General features: G+C 49.2%; 1 protein-coding gene across 1 annotated transcript; it reads right to left on the bottom strand.

The window, feature by feature from the left end:
• Positions 1–4,635: 4,635 nt before the first annotated feature.
• Trip6 (thyroid hormone receptor interactor 6) lies at positions 4,636–11,966 on the bottom strand. The gene is made up of 9 exons (XM_045143374.1): positions 11,713–11,966; positions 11,337–11,464; positions 11,114–11,239; positions 10,475–10,861; positions 8,872–8,965; positions 8,605–8,774; positions 5,613–5,791; positions 5,029–5,149; positions 4,636–4,904 (listed from the first exon to the last, which is right to left on the bottom strand). The coding sequence occupies exons 1-9, from the start codon at positions 11,819–11,821 to the stop codon at positions 4,773–4,775; spliced, it is 1,446 nt and encodes a 481-aa protein (XP_044999309.1). The 5' UTR covers positions 11,822–11,966; the 3' UTR covers positions 4,636–4,772.
• Between the last annotated feature and the right edge of the window lie 349 nt (positions 11,967–12,315).

Here is a 12,315-nt window from a genome sequence, read left to right as displayed (position 1 = left end):
TATATAGTTAATTCCAGGTCAGCCTGGACCAGCATAAGACCCCACCTTGAAAAAAACAAAACAAACAAAAAAATTGCGCTGGACCCAGTGTGGTGGCACACGCCTTTAATCCCAACACGTAGGGGAGGCAGAGGTAGGAGGATCGCAGTGAGTTCGAGGCCACCCTGAGTCTTCATAGTGAATTCCAAGTCAGCCTGGGCTAGAGCGAGACCCTACCAAAAACCAAAATAAATAAATAAAAACCAAAATAAGGCCAGTCTTGGAAGCTTGGTAAGACCCTGCCGGGCGTGGTGGCACACGCCTATGATCCCAGCACTCAGGAGGCAGAGGTAGGAGAATCGCCGTTGAGTTTGAGGCCAACCTGAGAATACAGAGTGAATTCTAGGTCAGCCTGGGCTAGAGTAAGATTCTACCTCGAAAAACCAAAAAATAAAGCCTTTCTTTTTAAGAAAAAAAGGAGGGCTGTAGTTAAAGCTTCTTTTTGCAGATTGCAGTGATTACTGGAGAGACCCAAGATTAGTCATGGTTCTGAGTGACAGTCAATGCTCTGCACTGAATGAGACACTCTATCACACCTGCCAAAGCTCAGGGAACAATGTGGAGGAGGTGCTGGAAAGGATATCAATGTTGCTTTCAAGGTTGACCAAAGAAGTTTCCTTTTGCATTTTGCAACTGTCTAGGGAGATTCAAAACTCACCAAAGGTGCCAGGCATGGTGGCGCACGCCTTTAATCCCAACACTCAGGAGGCAGAGGTAGGATTGCCATGAGTTTAGGGACCAGCCTGAGACTACATAGGGAATTCCAGGTCAGCCTGTGCTAGAGAGAGACCCTACCTTGGGGAAAAAAAAAAAAAAAAAACCAACTCATGAAAGGGCTGAAGAGATGGCTCAGCTGTTAAGACATTTGCTTGCAAAGCCTAAAGGCTCAGGTTGGATTTCCCAGTACCCTCATAAAGCCAGACGCAAAAAGTGGTACATGCATCTAGAGTTTGCTTGCAGCCACAGCAGAAGGCCCTGGCACCCCCACCTTGTTTACAAGTAAATAAAAATATTTAACAAAAAGCTCATCAAAGTACTGAGAAATAAGAGGCTGTTGAGAGCTCAGCCCTGAGACATCTCCAACTTGCCCTCCTAGCCTCCGGAAACATCACAGAAGAGAGGGTGGAAAAGATGTAAGAGCGGCTGTGGAAATGGCTCAGCAGTTAAGGCACTAGCTTGCAACTCCTGACAGCCTCGGTTCAATTCCCTGGTACCTACATAAAGCCAGATACACAAGGCGCACACATCTGGAGTTCATTTGCAGTGGCTAGAGGCCCTGACATGCTCATTTTCTCCCTCCCTCTCTCTCTCTCTGTGTTTGCAAGTATATAAATAAATAATGAAAAGGAAAAAAAAAAAGAATGTAAGAGCCAGAGGGCGGCAAGGACTTTGGGACACCATCCCCATGACAAGAAGTGACTAGTACGTTCATGATTGTATAACAACCGATGGCTGTCCTTACTTCCACAAGACCTGAACAGTGTTGAGCCCATTACCATTTTGGCAGAGATGATGGGAGGAAAGAAAAAAAAAGAGACATCATGGGCTGGAGAGATGGCTTAGCGGTTAAGCGCTTGCCTGTGAAGCCTAAGGACCCCGGTTCGATGCTCGGTTCCCCAGGTCCCACGTTAGCCAGATGCACAAGGGGGCGCACGCATCTGGAGTTCGTTTGCAGAGGCTGGAAGCCCTGGCGCGCCCATTCTCTCTCTCTCCCTCTATCTGTCTTTCTCTCTGTGTCTGTCGCTCTCAAATAAATAATTAATTAATTAAAAAAAAAAGAGACATCAAAATAGAACTAGTTGGAAAGGGGAGGAGGGTTCAGTGGAATAGAGTGGGGAGGGGAGACAAAATGAGGTAATGGGAGGGGCATTATGACAAATCACAGTATGTTCATATATGAAAATCCTCAATTAAAAAAAGGGGGCTGGGCTGGAGAAATAGTTTAGTGGTTAAGGCATTTGCCTGTGAAGCCTAAGGACTTGAGTTCGATGCCCTAGTACCCGCATAAGCCACATGCATAAGGTGGCACATGGGTCTGGAGTTCATTTGCAGCGGCTAAAGGCCCTGGCACACTCACTCTCTTTCTCTATCTGCCTCTTCCTCACTCTCTGTCAAATAAATAAAATAAAATATTTTTAAAAAACAGGGGCTGAGGAGATTGCTCAGTGGTTAAACGTGCTTGCTTGCAAAGCCTACCAGCCTGAGTTCCAGTACCCACATAAAGCCAGATGCAAAGTGATGCAAGAGTGTGAAATTATTTTAAAGTGATAAGAGGCCCTGATACATCCATTTTCTCTCACAAATAATTTTTTTTTTTGAGGTAAAGTTTCACTCTAGTCCAAGCTGACCTGGAATTCACTCTGTATTCTCAGAGTGGCCTCGAGCTCACAGTGATCCTCCTATCTCTGCCTCCCAAGTGCTGGTATTAAAGGCATGCATCATCACACCCAGCTTACAAATAAATATTTAAAAATAAAATAAAATAAAAATATATTTTTCAAAAGACTAGGGAAATAGCTCAGTGATGGAGTGCTTGCCTACCATGTGGAAGGCCCTGAGTTTAATCCCCAGTACCATCAAGACAAAAATTTAAAAAAAAAAAAAAAATGTGAGAGCTGGAGAGATGTCTTAGTGGTTAAGGCGTTTGCCTGTGAAGCCTAAGGACCCAAGTTCAACTCACCAGAACCTACGTAAGCCAGATGCATAAGGTGAAGCATGTGTCTGGAGTTCATTTGCAGTGGCTAAGGCCTTGGTATGTCAGTTCTCTCTGACTCTCTCTCTCTCCTTTGCTCTCTGTCTCTGATAAAAAAGAAAAAGTGTGGCACAGAGCTGAGGCATAGCTCAATGGTAGAGTTCTTGCATGGTGTGTTAGGAGGCCTTGAGTTCATCCCAGTACCAAAAAAACAACAAAAAAAATGATGGGGGCTGGAGAGATGGCTTAGCAGTTAAGCACTTGCCTATGAAGCCTAAGGACCCTGGTTCGAGGCTCAATTCCCCAGGACCCACATTAGCCAGATGCACAAGGGGGGCACACGCATCTGGAGTTCATTTGCAATGGCTGGAGGCCCTAGTGTGCCCATTCTCTCTCTATCTGCCTCTTTCTCTCTCTGTCTGTTACTTTCAAATAAATAAATAAAAAGTAAACAAAAAAATTAAAAAATAAAATGATGGTATAAGAATTGCAAAAGGAGACCTGGAAAGATGGCTTAGCAGTTAAGGTGCTTGCCTGCAAAGCCAAAGGACCCAGGTTTGACTCCTCAGGACCCACATAAGTCAGATGCACAAGGAGGCACACACATCTGGAGTTCGTTTGCAGTGGCTGGAGGCCCTGGCGTGCCCATTCTCTCTGTCTTTCTACCTGCCTATTTCTATCTCTCTCTCTCTCAAATAAATAAAAATAAAAAATTTTAAATATGTATACATATATTTAAAAAAAAAAAAAGAATTGCAAAAGGGTGCTGGAGAGATGGCTTATCAGTTAAGGCCTTTGCCTGTAAAGACAAAGGACCCAGGTTCAATTTCCATGACCCATGTAAGCCAGATGCACAAGGTAGCACATGCACCTGGAATTCATGTGAAGCAGCTGAAGGCCTTGGCATGCTCAATCTCTCTATCTCAAGTAAATAAAAATTAAAGCCGGGCATGGTGGCGCATGCTTTTAATCCCAGCACTCAGGAGGCAGAGGTAGGAGGATTGCTGTGAGTTCTAGGCCACCCTGAGACTCCATAGTGAATTCCAGGTTAGCCTGGGATAGAGTGAGACCCCACCTCAAAAAAAAAAAAAAAGAAATTAAGAAGAAAAAAAAAAGAGCTTCAAAAGGGCTGGAGAGGTTGCTCAGTGGTTAAGGCATTTGCTTGCAAAGTCTAACAACCTGGCTTCAATTCCCCAGTACCCATATACACAAAGTGACACATGAATCTGGAGTTCATTTGTAGTGGCCAGAAGCCCTGGTATGCCATACTTTCTCCCTCTCTCTCTCTCTCTCTGCTTGCAAATTAAAAAATATATATATTTTTAAAGTTGCAAACCGGGCATGGTGACACATGCCTTTAATCCCAGCACTTGGAAGGCAGAGGTAAGGGATCTCTGTGAGCTCGAGACTATGTAATGAATTCCAGGTCAGCCTGAGCTAGAGCAAAACCCTACCTCCAGGGCTGGAGGGATGGCTTAGCAGTTAAGCCAAAAGGACCCAGGTTCAGTTCCATAAGACCCACGTAAGCCAGATGCACAAGGGGGTGCATGTGTCTGGAGTTTGTTTGCAGTGGCTGGAGGTCCTGGCACGCCCGTTCTCTCTCTCCCTCTTTCTCTGTCAAATAAATAAATTAGTTAAATATTTTTTAAAAAACTACATGGGGGGGGGGGGGAGAAGAAGAGTTGCAATAGCATTTTGTTCTGACCTCCACACACAGACTTACACTAACACACAAAGACCAGAGCTAAGACCCAGGTTCTGATCTTGGCTCGGCCAACTGAGAGCTGTGTACTCTGGTAAGCCAAGTCTCAGCTCTGACATTTTCACAGGTAAGCAACCACGCAGTACCAAGTATGCTCGTACTGGGCTGCTGTGAGTCAGAAGAAACAACAGACTCGCCAGGGTTTTGTAAACTCTCGAGGGATGATTATTTCACGATGGGAGGAAGAGAAGATAGTGTGTGCTGGCAAATTGGAAAGGTAAGATGTCGGGGAGGTTGGCGGATGAGGGCCGAGATCCGAGCAGGCGCTTCTCAGAAGACTCAGCAGTCGGTGGTGACGGTGGCCGACAGCTCTTGGATTCGCCAGGCACTGCAGGCCTTGCACAAGATATGCCCATCCAGCGGGTAGCAGCCTTGGCACTCACCCTCAGAGGACAGCAGCAGCCCACACTCCTGTTGGGAGAAGCAACGGCTTCCTATCAGCCCCAGACCGACCGCCTGGGTCTTTTCACCCCCTGACCTCTAGCCAGCACCCCACTCCCGGCAAAACCTCTTGCTCTTGCCCAGACTCCCTCACCTCACACTTATAACAGCCAATGTGAAAACTTCGGTCCAGGGCCACGATTCTCACGGTCTCCTCCTGACCTGGCTCAGGCATGATGGCCCCACCACACACGGAACATCGTGGGGCAAACTTCCTAAGATGAAGTAGAACCGAGGAAGCTGTCAGGCCCCAAAATTGCAGGGGACTAACATGGAGCCCAAAGAAGGTAGGAGGAAGAGTGGAATGAGAGAGATTGACAACGATCTTAGGTCTTGTGGAAGAGTGATGTCAAAAGAGAGAAAGAAGTCAGGCCTGATGGCACACACCTTTAATCCCAGCACTTGGGAGGCAGAGGTAGGAGGATAGGAAGATAGCCATGAGTTCGAGGCCACCCTGAGACGATATAGTGAATTCCAGGTCAGTTTAGGCTAGAGTGAGACCCTACCTCGAAAAACCAATATATATATGCACACACATACATACATACATATATTTTTTATGCCATATATATATATATAACATATACATTATATGTATATATGAAAAAAATAAATAAAAAGGAGAGAAAGGGCCAGGAGTTAGAAACAGAAGGGATAGGTCCTAGGGTAAAGTCTGACCTGTGGAAGTCCTGAATACAGTGGATCTGGCTGGTGGCATCCACAGTGAAGGGGATGCCATCCAGGCCTCGGTGGCACACCACGCAGGTGAAGCAGCCAGGATGGTAGGCCTTCCCCATAGCCCTCAGGATCCGGTCCAGGATGGGCTCCGAGCACGTAGAGCACTTCTCTAGGGTGGCCTGAGGGGACGAGGACGGGAAGGTCAGACAAGCCACGAGAGCACGCAGCCAGACCGGCCCTCGCTGTGCGGAACTCCCTACACAGGAGTCAGTGAAAGATGGGTTTTAACAGATCTTCTAAATCCTCATTCCAACACCTCAGCTTCCTAGACAAGGATTTTAACCTCTCTGAGCTTCCGTTTCTTAGAAGGTGAATCAAGAGTCATGCCCGCCCCACAGAAGTATGACGGAGCTTTCACAGATACCCTTGACTCTAACAGGCCTTCCAGGGCTGGCAAGATGGTTTAGTGGTTAAGGCACTTGGTGCAAAGCCGAAAGACCCAGGTTTGATTCCTCTCGACCCATGTAAGCCAGATGCACAAGTTGGTGCATGTGTCTGGAGTTCGTTTGCAGTGACTAAAGGGCCTGGCGCATCCATTCTCTTTCTCTATCTGCCTCTTTCTTCCTCTCTCAAATAAATAAATAAAAATAGCCAAGTATGGTGGCGCACACCTTTAATCCCAGCATGAGTTTGAGGCCACCCTGAGATTACACAGCCAATTCCAGGTCAGCCTGGACTAGAGTGAGACCCTACCTTGAAAAACCAAATTAATAATTAATTAATATTAAAATTAAAATGTCTTTCAGCTGGGCATGGTGGTATATGTCTGTGATCCTAGCATGCTGGAGACTGTGGCAGGAGGACCATGACTTCAGGACTAGCCTGGACTACGTCGTGAGACTCTGTCTCAAAAATAAATAAACCCAGGCTGGAGAGATGTCTTAGCGGTTTAGGTACTTGCCTGCAAAGCCAAAAGACCCAGGTTGGCTTCCCAAGGACCCATGTAAGCTAGATGCACAAGGTGGCACATGTGTCTAGAGTTCATTTGCAGTGGCTAGAGGCCCTGGAGTACCCATTCTCCCCCCCCCCTCTCTGCTTGCAAATAAATAAATAAAAACAATATTTGAAAAAGAAAAAGAAAAAAGCCAGGCATGGTGGTGCACACCTTTAATCCCAGCACTCAGGAGGCAGAGGTCAGAGGATCACTATGAGTTCAAGGCCACCCTGAGACTACATAGTGAATTCCAGGTCAGCCTGTGCCAGAGTGAGACCCTACCTTGAAAAATAAAATAATAAATAAATAAAATAAGGACTGGTGAGATGGCTTAGCAGTTAAGGTTTTTGCCTGCAAAACCAAAGGATCCAGGGCTGATTCCCCTGAACTCACGTGAGATGCACAAGATGGCACATGTGTCTGGAGTTTGTCTGCAACAGCTGAAGTACCTGGTGTGCCAATTCTCTCTCTATTTGCCTCTCTCTCACACACACACACAAATAAATAAAACTAAATTAAAAAAAAAACAAAAACAAAAACAAGCCAGGCATGGTGGCGCATGTCTTTAATGCCAGCACTGAGGCAACGTTCGGAGGATCACCATGAGTTCGAAGCCACCCTGAGATTACATAGTGAATTCCAGGCCAGCCTCAGCTAGAGTGAGACCCTACCTCAAAAAAAAAAAAAAAAAAGAAAGAGAGAGAGAGAGAAATAAGCTGCCTCCCATTTACAAGGAACTGTTGTTCCTCCACGTGTGCAACTAGTATTTTGCTGCCTCATCTTTCCTGAGGGGCTGGGATGTAGCTCAGTTGGTATCATGCTTGTCTAGCATGCACAAGGCTCTGAGTTCAGTCCCTAGCATCATATAAACTGGGTATGGTGGTGCATGTGCATGATCCCAGCACACAGAAGGAGGATGAGCAGTTGTTCAAGGTCATCCTTAGCTACATCAAGCTCAAGGCCAACCTAGATTACATGATATTGTGTCTCAAAAAACAACAGGGAGCAGCCGGGTGTGTTGGCGCACACCTTTAATGCCAGCACACAGGAGACAGAGGTAGGAGGATCACTATGAGTTTGAAGCCATCCTGAGACTACAGCATGAGTTCCAGGTCAGCCTGAGCTACAATGAAACCCTACCTTGAAAAAAACAAAAAAATAAAAACAGGGGCTGGAGAGTGGCTCAGAGGTTAAGGCATGTACCTGCAAAGCCTGAAGACCCGGGTTTGATTCCCCAGTACCCATATAAAGCCAGGCACACATGTATCTAGAGTTTGTTTGCAGTGTCTGGAGGCCCTGGTGTGACCAGTCCTTCTCTCTTTTCTATGCTGCCTCTGCTTAAATAATAATAATAATAATAATATAGGAAGAGTTTAAATACAAAACAAAAAACAAAACCCAGGAGGTAGAGGTAGGAGGATCACTATGAGTTCAAGAGAGTACATAGTAAATTCTAGGTCAACAGGGCTACAGCAAAACCTTACCTCAGAAAAAAAAAAAAAGAAGAAGAAGGAAAGAAAGAAAGAAAAAGAGAAAGAAAAGGAAAGAAAAACATTTTTTGATTAATAGACTGATTTTTGGAGACGGTGTCATGTGGCCCAGGCTGGCTCTGAACTGGTCATGTAGCTGAGATTAGCCTTAAATGCCTGATTTTTTGCCACCATAGAACTGGGATTATAAGCATGAGCCACCACACACAGCTTCCTCCTCTTTTTTTTTTTTTTTTTTTGAGGTAGGGTCTCACTCTGGCCCAGGCTGACCCGGAATTTACTATGTAGTCTCAGGGTGGCCTCGAACTCATGGCGATCCTACCTCTGCCTCCCGAGTGCTGGGATTAAAGGCGTGAGCCACCACACGTGCTCTTCCTTCCTTTTCTTGTACTTCAGCTTGAGTGCCCCAGCTTCAAGGCCCATCCCTCTGCTGGGATGGAGCATCTGCCCCCCACCCCTGTAATGCTCCCTCCTGCTGACTTCAATGTTCCCCAACCCAAACACTCACCACATAGCAGCTCTCACAATACGCCCTCCTCTCCACGGCATAAAAATGCTGACCCCGGAGCTGCGCCCGGCAAGTGAAACACACGAAACAGCCGATATGGAAGACTCGGTCCAGGGCCACAACGCCGGCCCCATCCCCAACCACATCCTCTCCACAACCACCACAACGACCTGGGGATGGACACAATCAGTTGACAAGGATCCAAGATACCAGATCTGCTGTGTCCTCCCCTTTCCCATCCTACCCACCGGGTGAGGCTCAGCTCACCGAAGTACTCCCCGCTGGGTGGATGGCTCATGTCATGCACCATCTTTTTGGTCAGCCTCTCCAGCTCCTCCTCCGGAGGCTGGCTCATGGGGACCTAGAACGGAAATCAGGACTGTAGTTTCTAATGCTATAAAAATGTCTGAGACCAGTCACCCCAAAAATCTCATCTGTGGGATGGAGAGATGGCTCAGTGGTTAAAGGCATTTGCTTGCAAAGTCCGATGGCCTGCGTTCGATTCCCCAGTGCCCATGTAAAGCCAGACACACAAAGTGACACACGCATCTGGAGCTTATTTGCAGTGGCAGGAGGCCCTGGTGTGTCCAAACTTTCTTTCTCTCTCCCTCTCTCTGTCAAATAAATGAAATATTTTTAATTTTTTAAATTTTATTTATTTATTTGAGAGCGCAAGAGAGGAAAAGAGGCAGACAGAGAGAAAAAGAGATAATGGGTGCGCCAGAGCCTCCAGCCATGCAAATGAACTCCAGACCCATGCACCACCTTGTGCATCTGGCTTACACAGGTCCTGGGGAATTGAACCGAGGTCCTTTGGCTTTGCAGGCAAATGCCTTAACTGCTAAACCATCTCTACAGCCCTTTTCTTGTTTTGTTTTGTTCTGAGGTAGGGTTCTCACAATAGCCCAGGCTGACCTGGAATTCACTATGTAGTCTCAGGATGGCCTCGAACTCACAGTGATCCTCCTACCTCTGCCTCCCAAGTGCTGGGATTAAAGGTGTGCGCCACCCTATGTCTAACTCTAAAAAAATTTTAATCTCATCTGAGAACAGCTCAGCCCAGGAACAGTGGGGGAGTTCTGGCCTCTCCGCTTTGGCCATCCTGACCCTTGACCTCTGACTCTGCTTAAAAAAAAACAATATATTTCAAGACAACGTGTCTCATGTAGGCCAAGATGGCAACGAACTCCCTGGATAGCTGTGGGTAACCTTGAACTCCCAGTCCTCTTGCCTCTACTTCCTGAGTGCTGGGATGACAGACAGATACCACCATGACAGGCTTATGCAGTTTTAGGGATTAAAGCCTAGGCAAGTGCTCTACCAACTGAACTATAGCCACAGCCCTAAAACCAGCAGTTTGGGCTGTGGATGTGGCTCAATGGTTAAAGGCATTTGCTTGCAGGGTTGGAGAGATGGCTTAGCAGTTGAGGCGCCTGCCTGCAAAGCCTAAGGACCCAGGTTCAATTCTCCAGGTCCCATGTAAGCCAGATGCACATGGTGGCACATTGCATCTGGATTTCGTTTGCAGTGGCTAGAGGCTCTGGCGTGCCCATTCTCACTTTCTCCCTCTGTCTCTCTTCTTCTCTATGTCTCTAAAAAGTAAATAAAAATAAAATCTTAAAAAAAAAAACAAAACAAAACAGGCATTTGCTTGCAAAGGCCTGGATCCAATACCCCAGCACCCATGTAAAGCTGTGTGCAAAAAGTGATGCAAGGATTTGGCATTTGTTGGCAGCAACAGCAAGTGACTATCTTGTACCTGTCTACACACACACACACACACAAGTTCATAAATAAATTTTTTTTTTTAAAGTTCTTTAAGCCACAGTTGCCTATGAAGACCCTCTAACCCCTAGCACCCTTGACTTACTTGGGGACCGTGCCTGCCTCCTCTTCCTCTTCCTCCTGCAGGGCCAGACACTCCAGTAGCCTCCTCCTTACCCCCTGGCCCTGGCTCGTGGTGGCTCCTATAGCCAGTCCCCCAGACTTCACCTCGACCTGAGAGAGGGTAGTGGGGGCCTGGGAGAGGCCCGGAGGCCTGAGAGGCCCCCCGCCTGGGTGGGCCACAGCCTCTGACCGGTTGAGCTACCTTCACTTGCACAGGGAAGGCAGGGCCAGCTGGGGTGCTGGCTGTGGCATAGGAGGCTGGAGTGGGCCCCCCATAGGGGGACGCTGGGAGCAGTGGGGGAGGGACACTGGCTCCATTGGGCTTCAGCGATCCAGGGCGGTAAGCAGGCGGTGGAGGGGGGTCGTAGGCCTGGAGAGACAACGGGGGACAGAACCAGTGAGCAAGGCCTAATACAGACCCAGGTCGGCGGAACCCTCTGAGTGCCACGTGGGGGTCTCCCAGACAGCAATAGCTTTTGACAAGGTCCCGCCCCGGAAAGCCTGACATTGTCACAAAGAGGGCCAATGAAGGGACCGGGGGATACACTGGGACTGAGAAGTCACAGAAAGGATCCCGCTGGGAAAGGGGGAGCAGCGGGGGGAACAGGACACAGGAAGTCACCTGGCGGTCTGGTCTGTGTGCAGCATGCCCCCTGCCCCCGTCCAGCTCGGCCAGCATGCTGGTCAGAGAATCGATCTCAGCATCCAGAATTCCAGGGCGGAGGACACTCCTGTCCGGCGGGAGGCCCTGGGCGACAGACCACAGCAAGAATCAAAGTCCCTGGGTTCCACCCACTCCTGGAGGAATAGTCCCCCCCTGCCCTACCCTCAACCCCAACTCTCACCTGCAGACGCTGGGGTGCTCCATGGGACCCCACCCAGGCTGGTCCTCGGTCCTCTGGTCCCCCTGGGGGCTGATAACACTGCTCAGGTGGGAGGGGGCAAAAGTGGACTCTGGGATGGGGCTGGTGTGCTGAAGTGGGGGAAGAGAGAGGAAAAGCGGGGTGAAGCCAGGGTGCGTCTCGTGGAGACCTGGGGCTCCCCTCCCGCAAGTACCCGGGGGTCTGCGAGCGGACAGGACGCAAGGAAGGCCGCCGGGCGGCTGGCTTGGGGGAGGGACAGCAGGCGGGCAGGGGTAAAAGCTGGAGGGCAGATATGAGCTGGGCCGGCCCGCGATGTCCCCACCACTTGCGGGGTGGCGAGGGGAGGGGGACCCCTTACCTGCTCCATGGGCCTGTGGCGGCCCCAGGACACTTCGGGGAAGCGCTCGGCCCTGAGGAGCCCTGGCGGGCTCAGGCTGCTTCGGGGGAAGCCAGGTGGGCCCCGACATGGCCTGGAAAGGGGGCACTCCAGATTGCGGCCAAGGGCCCCACGGAGCCCTGAGCCCGTGGCCTTGATCAACTCTCCTCTTCAGTCCCCAGCCCCCCCCCCACACACCTCGTATGGGACTTCAGGAAACTTTTTCTGGCTTTTTTTTTTCTTCTTCCTCCCCAATTTTGGGGACAGCCACGCCTCCGATGACGTCATCGCATTCCTGGGGGAGGGTCACGTGGCCCCCTAGGCCTTAATCTGCCGTCCCTCCCCTTAGCAGGCCCCCTCCAGCCGAGAGGGAGGGGCTGTCCTCCCAAGCCAACACTCAGAGATGGGGGGGGATGGCTGCAAACAGCTTGGAGCGAGAGGTGCTGCCCCCCCCCTCACCCCAGCAACTTCCAAATCCCAGGACCTCCCCCCCCCAACCCCACTCCAAGGCCCTGCGTCCCAAGCACGTGGCAGCGCTCTTGCGGGACACTTACTGACCTCTCCAGAACTCTCCAGCAGTCTCCC

Source organism: Jaculus jaculus, chromosome 2 (genome assembly GCF_020740685.1).
Source record: "Jaculus jaculus isolate mJacJac1 chromosome 2, mJacJac1.mat.Y.cur, whole genome shotgun sequence".
Classification (NCBI taxonomy): Eukaryota; Metazoa; Chordata; class Mammalia; order Rodentia; family Dipodidae; genus Jaculus; species Jaculus jaculus.
This window is presented reverse-complemented; position numbering and strand designations above follow the sequence as displayed.

What these genes read in the sequence shown, in the direction of transcription:
- Trip6 (XM_045143374.1), bottom strand. Translation starts at nt 11,821, where the DNA reads ATGTCGGGGCCCACCTGGCTTCCCCCGAAGCAGCCTGAGCCCGCCAGG. An exon ending in GAGGCAGGCACGGTCCCCAA is followed by an intron (nt 8,966 to 10,474) that starts GTAAGTCAAGGG and finishes TTTCCGTTCTAG; the next exon opens with GTCCCCATGAGCCAGCCTCC. An exon ending in TTGGCTGTTATAAGTGTGAG is followed by an intron (nt 4,905 to 5,028) that starts GTGAGGGAGTCT and finishes TTCTCCCAACAG; the next exon opens with GAGTGTGGGCTGCTGCTGTC.